The 19,354-nt window shown below is 32.0% G+C and overlaps 1 protein-coding gene across 3 annotated transcripts in view; it reads right to left on the bottom strand.

Moving 5' to 3' along the window:
• Window positions 1–65: 65 nt before the first annotated feature.
• The window catches only part of slgA (proline dehydrogenase slgA), a 43,054-nt gene continuing 23,765 nt past the window's right edge, over window positions 66–19,354 (bottom strand). Inside the window, exons 2-11 of one of the 3 annotated variants that reach the window (XM_031977976.2) lie at window positions 13,278–13,486; window positions 11,061–11,242; window positions 4,734–4,798; window positions 4,448–4,632; window positions 3,999–4,173; window positions 3,730–3,840; window positions 3,512–3,643; window positions 3,156–3,355; window positions 2,983–3,071; window positions 66–2,637 (exon numbers count right to left, since the gene is read on the bottom strand). In XM_031977976.2, coding sequence (XP_031833836.2) covers window positions 2,432–2,637; window positions 2,983–3,071; window positions 3,156–3,355; window positions 3,512–3,643; window positions 3,730–3,840; window positions 3,999–4,173; window positions 4,448–4,632; window positions 4,734–4,798; window positions 11,061–11,242; window positions 13,278–13,486 — 1,554 coding nt within the window. In that variant the 3' untranslated portion in view covers window positions 66–2,431. Of the gene's footprint in view, window positions 2,638–2,982; window positions 3,072–3,155; window positions 3,356–3,511; window positions 3,644–3,729; window positions 3,841–3,998; window positions 4,174–4,447; window positions 4,633–4,733; window positions 4,799–5,689; window positions 5,816–6,108; window positions 6,197–11,060; window positions 11,243–13,277; window positions 13,487–19,354 lie in introns of those variants that run through there. The other 2 variants (XM_031977983.2, XM_031977990.2) reach the window with 2 other exon arrangements.

Below are 19,354 nucleotides of genomic sequence, written 5' to 3'. Positions count from 1 at the left end.
ATTCATAATAAGTCAATATTACTATATAACATTATACTAAAACAATATATTGAACACCACTGTACTACTTTCATCATAAATATATTATTCACACTCAGGCAAATAGTTATTATAATATTCGAGCCAAGAAAGAATGTCTTGTATATTTTCACTCTGGCAGTAGAATGCACGGTCGAGGTAGTAAACGTCCCTTGTGTATAGTCGTACATACTGACTCGTACAATTTTGTACGAAGATAATCTCCGTTTCTTCACATTCTACTGGCTTTTATTTACTAATCTTGTGTCATTCTCTTATAACTTCAATTTTATAAGTGATGAATTCAATCCATCATGGCATATAGTTTATACTTATAGCCTATAAGTTTGTAACATTATCTATCTAAAGTATTGTCATCATCACGAGACGTGTAGAAGTTAATTCATGTATTGACGTTATAGCCGAACACTAAATGTAACAAGTAGAATTATACCTATATCACTCACATTCCACATACCATTAACCATATAAGAACTTTTAGCTATAGCCCGTATAACTTCAACAATGCCCCTTTATATTCTTTTGTTTAAATTCCTTTCTAGATTTGCAAATATAACGTCATTCCGGGAGTTTACTTAACTTCAACACAAATTATACCCCTACAAAACTTCTGTTCTACAGAACAAAATGTTTCTATCCGACAATTGCAAATACAAACTATATACGCATTCCGAATGCAGTACAAATGTATAATAACACAGGAGATCATAAAAAAATTGTACGTTCCATATATTATCTAAATGAAATTAAATGTTTACAGCGGTTGTATGTAAATATGTACGTATAGATTAAAATATTAAACACAAAAGAAAATCTGTTAATCTCTACAAAATCTCTACATCTGTTGATCTCTACAAAAAAAATACTGACGGGAAAGTATTAAAGTTATGCAACTGTGTATAAATTATCCATCGAAATTTCAAGTGTTTTCATTTTTAAAAAAGGAAAATGTTGCTCAGCAATTTGCAATACATATAAAGATATCATTAACCTTTCCATTTTCAACAATATAAATTTCCACTGAGCAAAAGCACAGGTTTCGTCGCTACATACGTAAAACTCTTTCTTAAAACTTGACAAGAATTTATTATTTATAAATTATAAATCTTTTTTGATATTTAATTTTCTTAAAATTAATTCATAAAAGAAAAAATTATATCAAAGAACCGTGTGTAAGCCGTATTAATTCCTGGGGCGCATCATTTAAACAGCAGCATAGTGTATTCATGATTATTATTATCTGATAAGACAAAGCAACTTTAGGCTGAAGCAACGTGAATTAAATACTTATGCAACATGTCACGATTACGTACTTTTTTCAATTCCTAGTTTGCAGTTTATCACTGTTTCAGCCCAAGATTACTTAATTTTTATCTCAACATGCGTAGTAATCACATATTAAAAAGTGGCTCTTACCGTATGCTTGCAGCACATAATTAGCAAACATTTTCAACATTTTAATTTTCAACAATTTATCGTTAATTTGTTAAAAGCTCATAAGAGCCACTTTCTAAAGCTATGTGCAAACACTTCCACTCAAATCAAACAGATTCTGCTACGACTTGCAGTCCCTAGTATTTGCCAATACTATCACTTTGGTAATAACCGTTCATGGTAACTACGCATAAAGCATTGAAACTGAGCTGAAAATTCATTCCACACGAGTATTCCACTTAATTAAATGCAGTTCGCTACAGATATAATTTTACAGTTGCATATTTGGAAATTATATTTCTTCAAGAGAAATACTAAATTACGTAAGTCAAGAAGTATTTAAACATGTCCATTATAAATAATCGTGCACGCACGCACTACGAGATTCTTAAATAAAATATTAGTAACAAAGCTAATACATTTCAAACAATCATATATATTTTTTCCATATTAATTAAAATTTTATTTAGAATGAATTGATCGAATTTTGTATTTCCTCGTAGAACCTTTTCTGAACAATGACCATATAAAAGGTTACTGCGAACGAGATTTCGATAATTTTTATATCTTCTCTCCTTTATAAAATAAACTACTGAAAATATCGATGTTCAATATTGTATCACGAATGTACTAATGAACACGGTATTCATTAACAAAGCGTAAAACGTGCTTATTATTATTATTAAAAGTCATAGCGCAGTTCACTGAGAGTTTTCTGTAACAAACATAAGGAATAATGAACATAGTCCTACCATATGGTGCGATTTTGAGCAGTTTTGCACTTGATAACGTCACACCGAGGAAATTTTGCGTAATGAATAACACTGCAAATACTTCCATTCACACACACGCGCGCACGTTACTCTGCGTACCACAGAAGTCTTTTTTTTAATAATTTACAATCACTACTTAAGTTTGATACTTAAAATCTGTCTGTGCAAAGATACGAATCAGCTGCTCAGACGGGAGTGTAGTTGCCCTTCGGTTTGTAAAATATCTGGCCGCGCACAAAGCGTCTCATAATTTCAGCTAATAAAAGACGTTTCTCCTTCTTTATTTTCTTAAGTATGCCTCGGTTTTCTTGTGCACGTCGAGAAAGATATGGCAATACTTCTTTCACCGGACCATAAGGAATATATTTATATGCGGAATACCCTGACTGACCTGAAATTCAATTGTCAAAAATTTAATTACCAAACAATAAAGAAAATTCCTTAAATTAATAAACTACTTTCCAACAAAAATTTCATAAAACTAACTATATACTATATGAATGCAGAACAACAAATCTACAAAGACAAAAATAACAGATCAGGATCACATACGAAACACAATAAACTAACCCAAAGAAATAAATATATTCAACAAAATATAAAACTGAAGTATTTGCTATCGTCGCTAATAACCTTACAATAGATGCGACATATAATAAAAACGAAGAAAAAGAAAAGAAGAAGAAAAATTTCATAGTTTATTTTAAATTATATTATTTAAATATAAAGTACACACCCAATGGGAATGTTATGTAGTCACACATTCCCAGCAATTGGCCGAAACAGATCACTTTATCTTCCGGTGAGATTCCTATCTCCTTCATCCTAAGTGAACATTAAAATCGTTAATTGCTTTCAAGAAATAAAATTGAGTCACAGAAATTTCTCAAAGCGTTACTCATTACATACTTTTCAATTGCGAAGCGTACTGTGTCCTCATTATGAGACGCAACCATAATACCAATTTTTCTAGGATCTTCGCCTTTATCTTTGTACTGTTTCATCCGCCTTAAGCATTCCATAAGCGTCTTATGGTATGACTCGGTTGTAGCCTCGTACGTAGGATTCGTTGGATCAGGATAACCCATAGCTGCCGCTCTTGCTCTTTCCTAATACCCGAATGACATAATAGAATGTTATGTAGTTGATATTATAGTGTTTACTTATACGTTATTTAATCAATCCGGTAAGCACTAATCTCATCCGGTTCACCTTAAATCTTGTAATCAATTTATATTAACAAGCATAATAAATGATAAAATTACCTGCTCAATGTAAGCGCCGCGAACAAGTTTAGCACCGAAATAGAAATTTTGGCGTTCAGCTTGTTCGAGGTCCGTTTTCACCTCATTATAAGCTTCTTGTAAGTATGTCTGGTAGGTATTAAACACCACAGCCTATGAAGTAGACCATTGGGAGTCAGAAATCATTCACTGAAAATTTACTAAGTGATAATAACATATCTACGATAACAAAACATTACCTTATCTGTATTGTACTTGCGCATCATCTCCAACGTCAATCGTGAAATGGCAGGTTGGAAATAGGTTTGTTCGGCATCTATCATTATACGCACATTCAACTTATCAGCCACCTGAAACAGAAATTAATAATCCTGTCTTTGTCAACTAACAAAATATTCTTGTCACATTAGAATTATAATAGAGTTTCATCTCTTTTAATACTCGATTAACTCTTTATTTATCATGAACAGTTTAATATTCTAATATATTATTTCTACTGTATTCATACCGCAACTATATTATTCAGACGTCTGATCATGTTCCTGAACATTTCTTCTTCCTTTGATGTCAGTTGTGACATAAGCCTCACCATTTTCCCTGTCTTAATATCAGGTACTTGGAAAGTTTCACTAAGTTCATAATTCTCATCCAGAATACCACTCCATGGGAACAAGTGAATAACACTGAAATCAGATAAAACAGATTAGGAACTACAGTCTCTGTAATTAATTTTAAAATGCTTGCTGTAAATAATAAAGATTAAGAAATTGTTATATTTTACATTCATTGTTTTAAGATACATTATAGAATTTAATATGTGAAACATGAAGGAAATAAATGTGAAATGATTAAATAATATGAAAAAATAGTATGAAAAATTTAATGGATCATAACAAAAGAATATAATATAATATAAATATAATACTATGATGTAGCACCACGTATAAAGAAAGTTACCCCTCTTTGTCAGACTGAATCTTTTGAAGAAACTTTTGCACTGGAGCCTCATCTTTGATGTGTGCTTCTTCAAACTTCTTCATGAAGTCATCAGGTTTTGCATGATGAGTTAAAACAGCACCTTCACCTCCAATCACGTCAGACATATATTGTCGTGCCCTCATAATTACTTCTGATAACTGGAGCTAGAAAAGAAATTACAAAATGACTTACATAATTCATTGAATATTTCGTGTTATTAATAGAGAATCACATATATAATTGTTTTGAAAAATGTTTTACATACCAGGAGTTGTGGCCGACCAAGAGCTGTTAATTTAATAGCTGTAATACCAACTCCCATTGAAGCACCTGTACAAAAGTACACGAAAATTAGAAAAATGTAAATAAAACCTTACAATGTATTTTGCAACTAATAGTGCATTTGAAATAGTGCAACCCTCAACCTTCTATCTTGCCTGGAAGAGTAAATAAAGGGAAAATTTGGATATTCAAATTTTTAGTGACATCATTTACATTTTTATCACAATGATGTATCATTATGCTTATCATGTTCAAATTTTGAGCTTAAATATGTATTTTCCATATTCAGCAATATGATATATAAATTAAAAGAGTTAAAATTCAACCAATTATAAATATTAAATAAACCAAAAGTATGTTTTTAAACAATAGAACAAAAATTTGTTCATCTGTGTTTCTGTAACTACAATCTGTCAGATATTTTTTAAACCATTAATTATAGACAGCTGTACAGAATTTTATAATCCAAATTATCCCTGTACCAACCACCCTAGTTCATATAGGGAGTTGAAACTGGACACAAAATAATTTTCTTAATAAATTATTCAATTATTCCATCCATGAAAGAATTTACAATCTTACAATTACATTGTATCTGAATCCAATCTCTTATGTATAAGTAGATTTAGAAAACCAATTTTCATTTAACTTCATTTTAAAATAAATCAATAATAAAAATAAGAAATAATCGATAATAAATCTGTTTCATGTATTGAACGAGAGTTAAAATTTATATGAAAACTTCAAACTTTAAAGAAAAAGTAAAGATTATAGAAGTAGATTAAAATGTAATTGAATTAAATGATATCGGCGCATTTCTTGAAATGAATTCCCAGAACCACTTCAAACCATACACAGTCAAATGGAATGTACACTTTACTAGTTGCACAATTAGTTGCAAGGTTACAATTATGTTAAGCGAGGCACATAGATATTTACAGAACAAATCGGATAGAGTCTATGTACTTGAAGGATGTTTTCTTCTTCCAGGACAAGGATCGAGTTCGATATTGATTTTAATTTAGTGTATGGGATATTTCATGTTTAAAGTTTTAACATCGTCCTCTGCAACACCACATCACAATTAATAATACTATTAAATAATAAATACATAGGCTGCAAATATTCATGCGCATATCGATTTTCATGAATCAATTGACAAATATTAATTAAACTTAAATGAGGATAAATTTAAGAAACACTTTGCTAAACTTCAATTAATCTTTTGCAACAAATGCATAAAATTTGCAGTCTAATAATATAAAGTATACACATCTAAATTAAATATTAACGACAATTTTCGTATTGCTATATTAAATATTAGTACGCTTTAATATACAAGGACTGTAAATATTTACAGTGCAGCTCTCACGTTCTCAACCGCGATCGACAAGCTAAATGTGCACAATGGGCAAAGGGAGACGTCCACTCGTGGCGCTCAGTCCGATAGCTATGATAACCATAATGCCTCGTCCTTAGCATATCCTTAAAGAACGCAAACGAAACAAATGCGATGAAGTGAAATGTACATACTTTTTATATTTAACGAATTCTGTGCACTTTTAGCTTTATCGCACTCAGGAACGTAAGAGCTGTATTGTACTTAACACATAACATATATTATATACGAACTTATAATATACTTTCACATAAAATTTGTAGCTAGTAAATGGTCGACAAATACCAAGTTAAATTATATACTGACAAATCTAATCGGCTTAATCCCTTCATTATAATGTTTTAATAATATTCAGTTGAATTTAGTAAATATGATTAGTCATTGACATAAATTGCGTTTATAACTGCTATTTAGTATTTTACAGTTAAAATACATTTATTTCGCCTATATCGTTCAGCTATATCATTTATTTCATCTATATCATCACCTGTATCATTTATTTTTCAACTGGAAAATTGTAAACAATAAAGTAATTTTTGATACCTTTATCCCGAACCAAATCATAAAGCAATCATTAATGGCAAAGTAAAAAAATCGAGTATTCGTTAGTATTAATAAATTATTGAATATTGACTACCGATCGTTCCAAAATTTTTACCTAAAAATATCCTTTCAAAGAAACTAAATGATCGCTTGTTTTTGGCACAAAAAATAGTGCATATTGAAATTATCAACTCGAGGAATTCATTTAAATCAATAATCGTCTAACGTTATCATTTCGTCTCGCATCGAGTGAAGCAACATTCGGCTGTTCCGAATTATAATACATTATTCAAATGGATCGGAAACTTTTTCAGCGATTCGAGGCACCGTTATGCCACGTTATTTGAACGGTTAGGCGAATACAAGATTCTCTAGGGGAGATATTTATAGATGGGTACGTCCACGCGTTTCCGTCGACCAAAATTTTCAAAGTCTATCGAGAACATTTTTCAGTATCGAGCACGAGATCAATCTATAATTAAAATGATCAAATTTTTAGGCCGATCTGTTATTTAACTCTATTACTTTCGTTTAACTGTACATTTTTGTAACAAAAATCAATGATCACAGATTCAAAATAAAACTTTCAATCTTGACCTGTACAATCATGATTTGAATTAATCAAATATTTGCTTTGCTGGTAACGTAAAACTCAACAATGACGGAACGAGCTCTGAGTACGACATTAATCTTCCAAAAAAAGGAGTACAGTAGAGATCTTGTATTCAAACGTTTTTTAATCGAATACTGTAATATGTGAACATCTATCTGATTCGGATACAGTGTCTTCTATTAACAAAAACTTAATGCAAACAAATTCCGTGATTCTAGTTTTTGTAATTCAACATCCAACGAAATATAGGATTTATAAATAGTTAAACAAATTATCAACATTCGTTCACTATCTTTGTTTAATTCTATTGCAGTACTCGGCTCGCATAAATTTCATTAAATTTGTATCATACGTGTAAATTGAATAAATAATTTAATATTTTTTTCCATTATATATTATATAACATCACCAACGAATTTTTCTTTTTCATTCCACGAAATTATTCAATTATCCTGATGTCCGATTGCTTGTCACCTTCGATTAATTAATTTAATTTTCTTCAATCTTATCGCGAATTTTTTTTAACGTCTGCCATTGATAAATTTTGCAAATTAGCGATCGCCGATAAAAAGCATTCAACCCTCCAACGATATAATACTTCAAGATGAACGTATTAATATTTAACTATCATTAAATGTTTTTTTCTATAGTTATAATTTTGTCTTACGAAATTAAAGTGGACTCTCTATCAGGCGAACCGGCTGACACGTGGACGTAGAATTTTGTTAAACATCAAAATATTACAGTATTCGTTGATAAAAGAAATGTAACATTGCCTAATAAGACTGTGTGATAAATTGGCGGTACAGCTTGCGAGATTTGAAAGTCGCCTTGACTTCTCTAAACGAAACACATGGTATTTTCCATTGCGTGGCTGATGTAACAACAATGTTAATTAATGGCCTACAGTGTCGCAACGTTCGGATATCCTAAACTCTCAATAGCATATAAGAAACATACATAAAAACTGCCATGATTTCCACACGATTATGCTACGTATACATTCACCGTGTTTATAAAATCTTAACACTTTGCAATTGGTTATCTCTTTTATGGAGACAATCAGCTTCATAACTCCATAGCAGCCGCGCAATGGCTTAAGTGGCATTTCGTTGCCAAAATCAAATTAGTTCGACATTAAAATTTAAGTGTCACGTGTGTGTGGATACTACTTTAGTATGTTCTCCATTACTTTCATCCTTTCATTCTACTTATTTATATTGTATAAAGGACAATTAGTCAATATCTACATCTACTTTTTATAAATGTATTAGATTTTTTTTTGTGGAATGCACTTTTATTGTACAATTATTATACAAGTCGCTTTTTAATTATTTTTTAAATAAAGCTACAGAAAAAATCAAATCTATCTTTTTTTGGTGTGCAAGAATTACATTTAAAAAATATATATTTTCTTTTTGTATTTAAAAAATATATAACTCTTTGTATGTGTATCATGTTTAATTAAAATCGCCGGCTGCAAAATGGAAAACGATTTTCCTCGAATAATCGACCTTGACTCGGATAAAGTCGAATCCGCCGAGATTTCGTTCCCGTTCGTATCCGCGTTTGAAACTTTTAGATGATTTACAACGCGCAATATAGCATTTGATTAACCATACAACAGCTTTCACGCGTTGTAAACGTTTAATATACATTCCGTGAAGCGATTACATTAAGCCGCAATGATTTGAGACATTGACGAGTATACGACGCGATAAGCGATAATCTCGAAAATTAGTAATGTTGGTTATTTCTAATTCACGTGACGGGTCTTGAGAAAAGCGTAAAATGAAAAAGCCGATCATTTATTTTAGTTGTATTATTGTCCGATCAAATCTGGAGTTATTGAATTTAATATTGGGTTTTCATATTGTGGATATGTTATCTAACATTCGTTCTTTATGATTAGGTGCACGAATGTTTGCTCGTTGCAATAAAAATTTGAATTTCATTCACTGCGAATATACTTATCAAATTAGCAAGCGCAGACGTTGATTAGTGAGTTTTTTCGCTTACAAAATTAATACATTAGCGTAAGAAGTATAAATAATTACTCCTGCTCGATGTAATTATGGACTGAGTAATTGCCAATGCTGGACGTGAGCCACAAATTTAATGGAAATTCTACACGACCTACAGGCAATTAACACTGTCGTATTTTCATGATTTTTGAATTTGTAACAGTCTGGCATAGAACACTGAAATAGAACATATCTCTTATGGAATGTTATAGGAATCCTACAACTATTGCCATAAAGATATGCGACCTTCCGATAACGTTGGATTCGTTCTCATGAAGATGTATTGGTACATATGATATAGACACATCAATTTCTACGATGTACCATTATTTTTACCTTTTCTCATTGCGTAGATTTTTTAAAATATCATTTTTTTTTAAATTCTAATTTTTTACTTTAAACGTTCTTGGTGCTTCATAGGTAAACAAATTTGAAATTTCACGTTTATTCTTAAGCAGCGATACCCAAGAATCGCAGAACAACGCATTCGTCATTTGAATAAAAACTTCGTTCATTATAGACATTTTCCATCACTTTTATCGTGAACAACAATGTTTTCCAACGTTTTTTTATAAGATAGATGCTTCAAATAAAAAACAAATTTTTGATGAATATAAATTTTATATTACACTTTATATGTTAAAAAATATAAATCAAACTTCATTCAACAAAAAAAACCAAATCTAATTAATATGATCCTTGAGCCTAAAGTTTATTTGACTTCAGTTGTATTAATTTAGTTTAAATTTTTATTTAAAATCTCCACAAAGTAGGATACCAGATGATTTCTCTTTTAGTAATAAGTCATTTACAATTTAATAACAGTTTCCGGAAAGTCAGGGTTTACAAGGTAAGTAATTTATCACCGACAGTGATCTTTTAACTATAAGAAATGACGAAGTGCATTTCGTAATTACCCCTTAAATTATTCAAACTATTCCCACGTTGGAAGATACTGACATGTATTTAGACAACCAATTATCATACCACCATACATTTAGACATAAATTACACGTAATACATTTGTTATATGTATTAAAGGTTTTACTGTATATCCAAGTAGCATCTAAGTAATTCATACACCACATCAAACACAGTCAAATCTAGCTCCATATATTAAACGTTAACTTCACTAAAAAAGTCTAAAAAATCACTTAATTAATAGAGAATAATTAGTAAAAAAAATGACCGCTTACGCAATAAACCCAAAATCCTACGGATGAAACAGAAGAACTACAAATCACAGTTACCCGATACCTGCCAGATAATACTTCTAGTGCACAGAGTTAACGTATTGGCAGCCGTTGACGTACATCCACATCACTTTCAAATCAACAACGAGTCACTGCTGATACAGTCCCTCGTCGTTTGTACTACTTAAATTTATTTGAATTTGAATAAAAATTCTGAATATGATATGTGAAGCAATATTATTTGAATCTCACTTCAGTAGCAAATCTCTGTAGCATTCGGCTATAAACTTTCAGAAATTCTACGTGACATCTACCTGGGTATCTCGTGCCAGAACCGTCGGCTGCCAAAATGTCAATTTATCAACGGACTGTGATTGTCGTGAGTGAAGGATCTATCACGAGTATTTACAAGCATCTCAATCATCCGTTTCACAGCATCAATATTACAATTTATTGTAAAATATATTTAGGAGTGAAGGGTTTATAGGTGGCACAGTCGGAGTAATCCTCTAGCTTCCGGGGCTAGGGGTTGACTCACCTGCAACAGACTCAAGGCATCGAATAAATATATCCATGTTCCGTTCGCAAGATGCTTCGTTGAGGTAGAAGTACGTCCTCGCCGAGGATACTTTGTACCGTCGGTCGGCGAATGGTTTCGCCACATGATACTTCTTCAGAGGACCCTCTCGTTTCTCGTCTCCAGCTTCGGATACGGAACTCCTGCAATCGATCATCGCGCTCGTTATCGATTCGTTCTATCCCCTTTCAATTTAATTTACGGTTAACCCTTTGCGGTCCGAAGTGCTTTCGGTTTTTCATTCTGGAATTTGGACCAATGCTATTAGGTACTGAAAAAGTTCGTATGGATTTTTAAACCAAAATTTGAAAACAGAGAACATTTTTCTAAAATAATTTCATTTCATTGAATACCAACAGCATAAACATAACTTGCTGCTAATACCAATTTCATTTATTAAACTAGTGAAATACTGATTGAAATCGGACCGCAATTCATTGCTAACAAGAAAGCCGCACAGACTTTTCCCGGCAGCTAATGCAGTTAGCCCACCATGTCCAAGCCGAGCTCCGGCAAGATAACAGTGCACAAAGACAAGGAGACTCGACCGCACCACGCTTCAACTCGGTCCTTCCAAGAAACAGTCCTCAGGCCTGTGTTGCCGGGATTCCATAAATATAAGAAGCCAGCGGAACGAAATCCGACAGCAATGTTCTTTACATCTCACTCCGTCGTATTCTGTTCCGTCTGTTTCCTTCGTTACAGAACTATAACACCAACTGTTCTATAGCTATTGACATGAGCATTTTGAGTGGATGAGTCCCCTTGCCCCTATGACTGTTTATTTTAGCGGAGCTAGGCATGGACGTGGTGGACCAACTGTACTTAACACTAGATTTATGGAATGCGCGAATTCGACGTATATTGAATTTTATAAGCATTATATGGTAAATGTTTATGTGGATTTTGGTTGATGTAGTTGCACGAATATGTATTCTAATCATCTATTTTTAAACCCCTACTTTCCAAGATCTAAATGAACGGATATCCATTTTGCTAGGAACAACAGAATAAACTGTATAATAATGTCCGAATGTTATAAATTTAATAAAGTGTCCAACGACATTTTTCCTCGAAAGCAGAGGCAACAGACAATAAATAAGAGACACTCCCGAATTTCCGCTCGTTGATACGTAAACAAATAAAGAATTCTGTTCGGCAGAACGCTATTATTACGACAATCACCGATACTTGTCCCGCCGACAAGAGTCTTTAAATTCTCACCTGGCGGGACATTACAAATGCGTGTCAGCGTCAACGCATCAGTGGAGTCGGAAGAGTATGGCGAGTTGCCATTCAGCTTTCGAAGGATTTATGATAGGGGCTTAAGTAGTCTGCGTGCGGTCTTAAATGAGGGTGAGTGGGGTTGAACGATGCTGTCGCTGGGCGATGGCTAGTGATTGGACGACGTCATGTTGAGTTTTCCAGCTATAGGATGGCGCAGGGGTGCTTTTTTTCAATGAGCTGAGTGGATGTTGAAGCTTTCTTAAATGGCCTTAAAAATAAGTAGGTAAGTACATTGTTCCTAAAGAATCCTAAAGGATCAGTTCTTGAAAGGACCTGCCGACGAAGTGACCCAGTATCTGAGTTAGCTAAAAGAGAAAGTGTTTCTCAGTACAAGGATTCTTTTGTATGGAAAAATAAAAACCGAGTATTCTAGACAGAGCTTTTTAGGGTGTTTCTCATCCCTTCTTTCTAATCCTTATATAAGCAACCAGGTATCCAAGTACCCATCTGTATATTTTTTATACACACTTCACTGTTCCGGTAAAAATTTAAAAAAATTGCTACGTGTCTCTAGTTCTCGAACACTCTCACTCTATTTGTGTTTTAAAAATAAAGAAAACTGGTTCAAAATCCTTGGAATATCGAAGTTCGAACAAACGTAAGCATTTCGAAAATGCTTTGGCAAGTAGAAGCGGCAGGGATGGCATTACGGTTTTAATGTAAAAATGGAGAAAGAAGATTAATGCAATTATATAACGGAGCCAAAAATGTGTTAGAAGTATTTACGATGAACTGTCCGATAGACCACCAAGAAAAGATATTTTTGTGCCAAATTTCAAACTTGAATTGCACTGTTCTTCCGGTGAAAGTGGATAATGAAAAATTGGCACGAAATGCCTTTTCTTGGTAACTTTACAGATTGGGTATAATGGACGTAAAAATGGAACCTACTGTATTTCGCGTCGTTCTGCTTCTTCTTGAGAGATATCTTCTTCGACAGAGTAATCAAGAATAGGTTTCACACCGAACTGCCGCAACCTATCCAGGACAGGAGTGATCTGCACCTCGTCTTCGCCGGCGACAAAGTGACCGTAGAATGTACCCTTCATAAACTTTGTGAAAAGTTTCTCGCCAAGGAGCTGCTTGGCTATTTTCATTAGCTGAAACGAACAAAGAACAATTTATTTTTAAGTAAATGAATAATATTGTTCAATCGAATCAATCAAGAAAGAAGGTCGAGAAGAGTGTACCATTTCATACTTCGGAAATGTGTAGAAATTGGTCGTTTCAGTGACAGTGAAAAATTTGTGAGAAACTTAGAAATGATAGCTCCTCGTTGTCTGAATGCTTGTACTGTCACTAAACTAATTATTGCGGAATAACAGAAATTCAAACTTATTTATTCTAGATTAATTCAGATTTGAAATTCATATTATATATCGGTCAAATTTAACCTCAATGAAAATTATTGATTTATTTCAAGAAATATTTGTTGCTAACGGACAGAGATATGATGTTAGTTTCTAGTGAATTGTATTTTATTCAATTTGATTTAGACAGGGATTTAATGAAGTGGAACGGAAAACATTCTGAACACGTTTCGTTAGTTCGGAACAATTACAAGGTTACTTCGATTTTCCTTCATTTTAATAATCGACGATAAGAATTGAGTTAAACGCAATGTCCCGTTGTGTCATGTATTTCACAACGTTGTGAAACATAAAAAGCTTTTATTGGTCGTAATCGGTTCAAGGACTGCTTAACACATGCGAAACCGCGAGCATAAAAATGGAAAATATTTCGACGTAAACCGGAGAACCGATTAAACGATAAAAATAAAAACTGACTATTCTTATTTTTTAAAATTGACTACATACCTATTGCGACAATAAATTTTTGTTACGATAAAAACACAATACGTTAAACGAATCCGTAATTCTTTTATCAGAATTTAAAATATCAGCGTTACTCATATGAATTGTATATTTATTACTGGAATTAGTACACAAATTGTTTAGAAGAAACATTAACATGTTGTATTATGGAAAAAATTCGTGTAATTTGAATATATTATGTCGGTATAATAATTATCATTACTAACTATAATTATTTATTTCTATGTGCTCTTATATCCGATATTAATTATGATTCTTGTAAATATTATTTCTGAATGTAAACAAAATTAAAGCATTATTCTTATAGAATTAAAAACTGGATAAAATGCTAATCATATTCTCATTCTGCGAATGAGTTCTGTTTGTTCTGATGATTGCAAACTGTAGACCACGCGAGTCACAGATATAAATTATGACACATATGACGATGTAATAACCGCAAGCAAATTACACCGATTTACGAACCAAAAGCGATATATAATGTTATTACTGTCATAAAAATATTCCTTTCTACGAACCATAAATTTTGAAAATGTCTACAACATCTTCTATTTTCATTGTGGAAGTACGGCAAATCTTGATCATAAAATTAAAAAAGGAGATTAAGGAGATTAAATACGATTAAGAACAGCACTTACTTGTAACTCAAATAAAATTACATAAATAATTACTGTAATGAAAAAAACCTAGTATAAAAATTCATTTAATATTTATCCTTAATACGAAACTATTTACTAATAATCTTTTTATAGTTAAAGTGATATACAAGTGATGATTTGTATTAAAACATAAACATAGACGAAATTTATTAAGATTACTTTATTTCTGTAAAATATTTGTATTCCAAATGTCATTTAAACAGTATAATTACTTTCAACAATGTATCTGTTATTTAAAATGATATATTACTCATTATCTTGTAAATAAATTTGTTCGTATTACTAGTAGGTCATAAAAAAAATCTCTAAATAAAATTAATAATTCATTAACTTCAAAAAATTGTTAGAATATTTGAGGTACTATTCAATCGTAAACACGTACTCTCTTAAAAATCCTATATTTTCCTATAGTCGATATTATCATTCACTTATGACAATGTCTACAAAACAAGTACAAATGATTCTTCCTGACCTTTATAACTAATTGCGATGACTGTTAACGATAACCTGTTAGATCGATTATCTTCCGAGTTGTGACGAGGAACTATTAACGATTAAACTGATTCTCCGATCTGAATGATCATTTATGCATACGCTAGCCTATTACTCATTTGAAGGGACGCGCACGTTTCACATTCAGGATGACGTTGTTCTCTGATAAACTGAGAGAAAATGATATACTGGGTTAAGCATCTCAAATAGATCTAAACAGCTTGCCTACCTTTAACAGTAGAACTAGCATTTGTACGAGTATTTAACATGATTAACATATAATTCTTATAAAAATTATAAAAATATATTTATTTTTATTTCTACTGATATTCATTACATTAAATAAGAGAAACTCTTAATCTTCATAACCATTTCAAATATTTAACATATTTACAATACCAGTGACTACGAAATAAGAAAATTAAATCCCATCATTTTAACGGTAGTCATAGTATTAATGATAGAAAACTATCCATTTGATCAACCTTGTTTAGTTTCAAGGTGAATATAATGCAATCTTAGTTGTCTTACTGTATATAGAAGAGTATGTGATTAGGAAACTAACAAAATTCAATAGAAATACTTCTATCTCATGAAAAGCTCAAATTCAGCTTGAGTAATTTTGGCTGAAAACTAAATGTAATGCTTTTTAGATGGATTACCCAGGGTGTGATAAAATAGGCTCTGTATCTTAATGATTTTCTTTTGTTTTCTTCGAGACGAGAGACAAATGATAAATACAGCATCAGATCAATAGCGTTGCACTTTGGTAACCTTAGGTTAGTGGTGGGCAGAAATTCAAGAAAGAGAAATAGCACGACAGAATGAAAGCAGGCGGGTCCTTACGTGTAATTGGATAACCTCTTGCACGCGCTTGACTCGTGAGCCAAGGTAATCGAAACAGGAAACTTACCCTCCGTAAGGTCTCGTTTCGCGACAATTTTACTTTCATACTATCTAACTTAACGCTATAAATAAATACAACGTAAACCAGGGAAGTACGTTATAAATGGAATAAAATTGAACACCAAGTGTCATCGGCACGAGATCAGAAAGAATTTAGATAGAATTAATTAAATAGAAATTGATTTCCTTAAGAATCTGAACAAGTAGAATATAAATTCCTCTACAGTTTCTTGATATTATTAGGCGTAAAAATTTAATCAATTTTAAATTCATTTTAAATTGTAAATATTTCTTCACCATTCTAAAAATTTTCTATTTTTCTTTCGAAAATGGCAGAAAACTCATCCAAATTAATGATTATTATACATCTTACATATATAAATATATATATATGATGTATAATATTTTTTTAAACAGACGATAAAATAATTTTAACAAAACATCGAATCAATTTCTACATTTAATACATTCCTCCGACTGGTTACGAGTTCGTCGAAAAGACACAAAACCATGTTGCCATGTGATCGCTATGTCGTTATCCCAGTTTCCGTTTCATTAAATGAGTTGCATCGAATTTATGGGATTTTTCCGGACACTGGTTCAGCCATTAAAGCGTTAAATTGCGACATTGCATAATAGTAGAGATACGACTCAAAGCATTACATCCGCAAATGGGTGGTATATTTTGGTTCAATGGCAACAGGGGTAGCAGTTATCGATCAGCCGACGTCTAAGAACTTTTTGCCAAGACCGTATTGATCCTGGCAGAGTTCGTAGACGCATTTCACACGACCTATATAGTTCTAATCGATGTCGGTTACGTGCACCGCGAGCCCTGCACACGAGACATACTGCTGCGACATTCGTAATATTTTAGGGACACTGCACCCTGTGAAAAGTAAGGATTATATCCACAGTTTTTAGATCAAAGAAAGTAGATCACAATTTAAACAATTTGAATTTATACTTCATTTAGACTTAGAAGATAAAATTTATGTTTTCGGAAGGAAAAAAGGTACATAAAAGAATTATTTATTTTCCAAAAATAGACACAAGAATACTAAAATCTACGACCATGTATATGGGGCAAGCAATTGAAGCCAATTATGTCTTGAATTTAGTCGAGCATACAAAAAGAGTAGTTATATGGAATGCTAAATGGTACGATAAGGTGTATTTTCATACAAATGAGTTTTCTTTGTAAATGTAACGATGTACATAAAAAATGAGCATGCATTGCTTTTCATTCTTTCGCGAGCAAAGATTAAAATATTAAAATAAGGTATACAATAGATAAATACATCACAAATTTCAATCTTCATAAAACTTAAAGCGTGCACTGCATTTTATGTAATAAATCAGTTATTATTATTATTATTTGAAAGTTTTGTTACAATTTACGACTGGTTGTACATTTTAATCGAATATTACTCATAAATTGAATATTACTTTTCTACCATCGATCATTAACCTTTGAAGTAAACGTAGACGTAGCATAAGCATTAAAATTGTTTCTTTTAATTAATAAATTTCTTCTTTTAATTAATAAGTTTCTTTTATCTAATAAATTATTAACGACGAAGTAGATGTACCGATCACAGTTACGAAATAAATCATAGGGCAAAGGGTTAACGAATAAAGTAATACCGAATTGAGTTAACGAATAAAGTCTCAAGAATAGAAGAGTGAACGCACGCGTTTCTCGTGTGCCGCAAAAGACACCGCGGAAGATAAATAAGAAATCAATTAACGCGTATTGCTAGGAAACCGATACTAGTTAGATAAAGGAGAAGAGGCGCAATTAGTCGGAACCCCAAAATAGAACAGTCGATCGTTATGATGCAAACGCGAAAGGGTTGAATGTAATTGCGAGCGTGTTTCCCCATCGATCCGATCACGGCAGGTTTCACGAGACAATCTTATAGTCGGAATCGTGAGGATCAAAAGTCAACAAGGAATTTTCCAGCTCTGAATCAGTTAAAATCTGGAACATTACATGGACTTCACAGAATTTGCATAATAACCTGCGGTCTAATTATAATACTTCGTCCTCACTTTGGATAATTAGTTTTCTACGATAAAATCCTTATAAAGATAGGGGGAAGACAGTTAAACGGAGTAAATATAATCTGAAATGCTTACTTTGAACAAATATAGCTGTATAATTGCGATTTTAGTATTATTCCGTAACTATATGTATTAATTTAAAATAGTATATAAAAGCTCAAATGTTTCTTCGTATCTTTCTGATTAAGAAATTCAAATTTTCTGCTGTTGGAATAAGCGGAATTTTTGAAAAGATTAAGGTGGCGACGCTTAGAACTATCGAATAGTTAAATCGATTGGTTTATATATTTTTATATAAATAACAAGAGTCCATTTACTGAAATGTTGATCGACTTATATTTTAGAATGAGTATCGCTAAATTAATTTATTTATTTTTCAGAAAATTATTATTATATGCATCTTTTCCATAATAGTAAAATACAAAATCCCAAATGAAACTTTTTAATTCCTTTTGTTTAATTTTTGAAATTCTTTACCGTAGAAAGCAAATAATAAACAATAACTTTTCATTATCGATTTCATTGAAAACCTTCGAATATTACCCTACACTTTGGACTGGTTTGTTCGTTAATTTACGAAATTACTTCATCGTGTTATACTACGCGTTCGGTGACACCCTGTATAAATATCTCACGCAAACATAGGAGACATTTAATAGACACCGTAATTCAATCTCAACTAAATCAGTACCGGTAAAAACCAGTTGACGTCGAAACTGTGGTACGACACACTGCAAAAGTAAATCTTCGTGGTTATGCAGACACCGACGCCAATGCACTTTCATTATGCTGAATAGTTCGTTGAGGCATCAAAAAAATTACGATCATCGTCATTTGTTCATTCAATCAATGATTTTCATTGACTATTTCATATAAATTCGAATGAAACAAAAAATTTGATTTTCCATGAGTTCTATCTCATTCCACAGAATTGATGAGCAAAATGAACAATACATTCAAGCTTTGTTTAATCACATATGAATATAATTTTCATACTAGTTTTTAGAAA

This window comes from Nomia melanderi, chromosome 6, assembly GCF_051020985.1.
Source record: "Nomia melanderi isolate GNS246 chromosome 6, iyNomMela1, whole genome shotgun sequence".
Classification (NCBI taxonomy): Eukaryota; Metazoa; Arthropoda; class Insecta; order Hymenoptera; family Halictidae; genus Nomia; species Nomia melanderi.
This window is presented reverse-complemented; position numbering and strand designations above follow the sequence as displayed.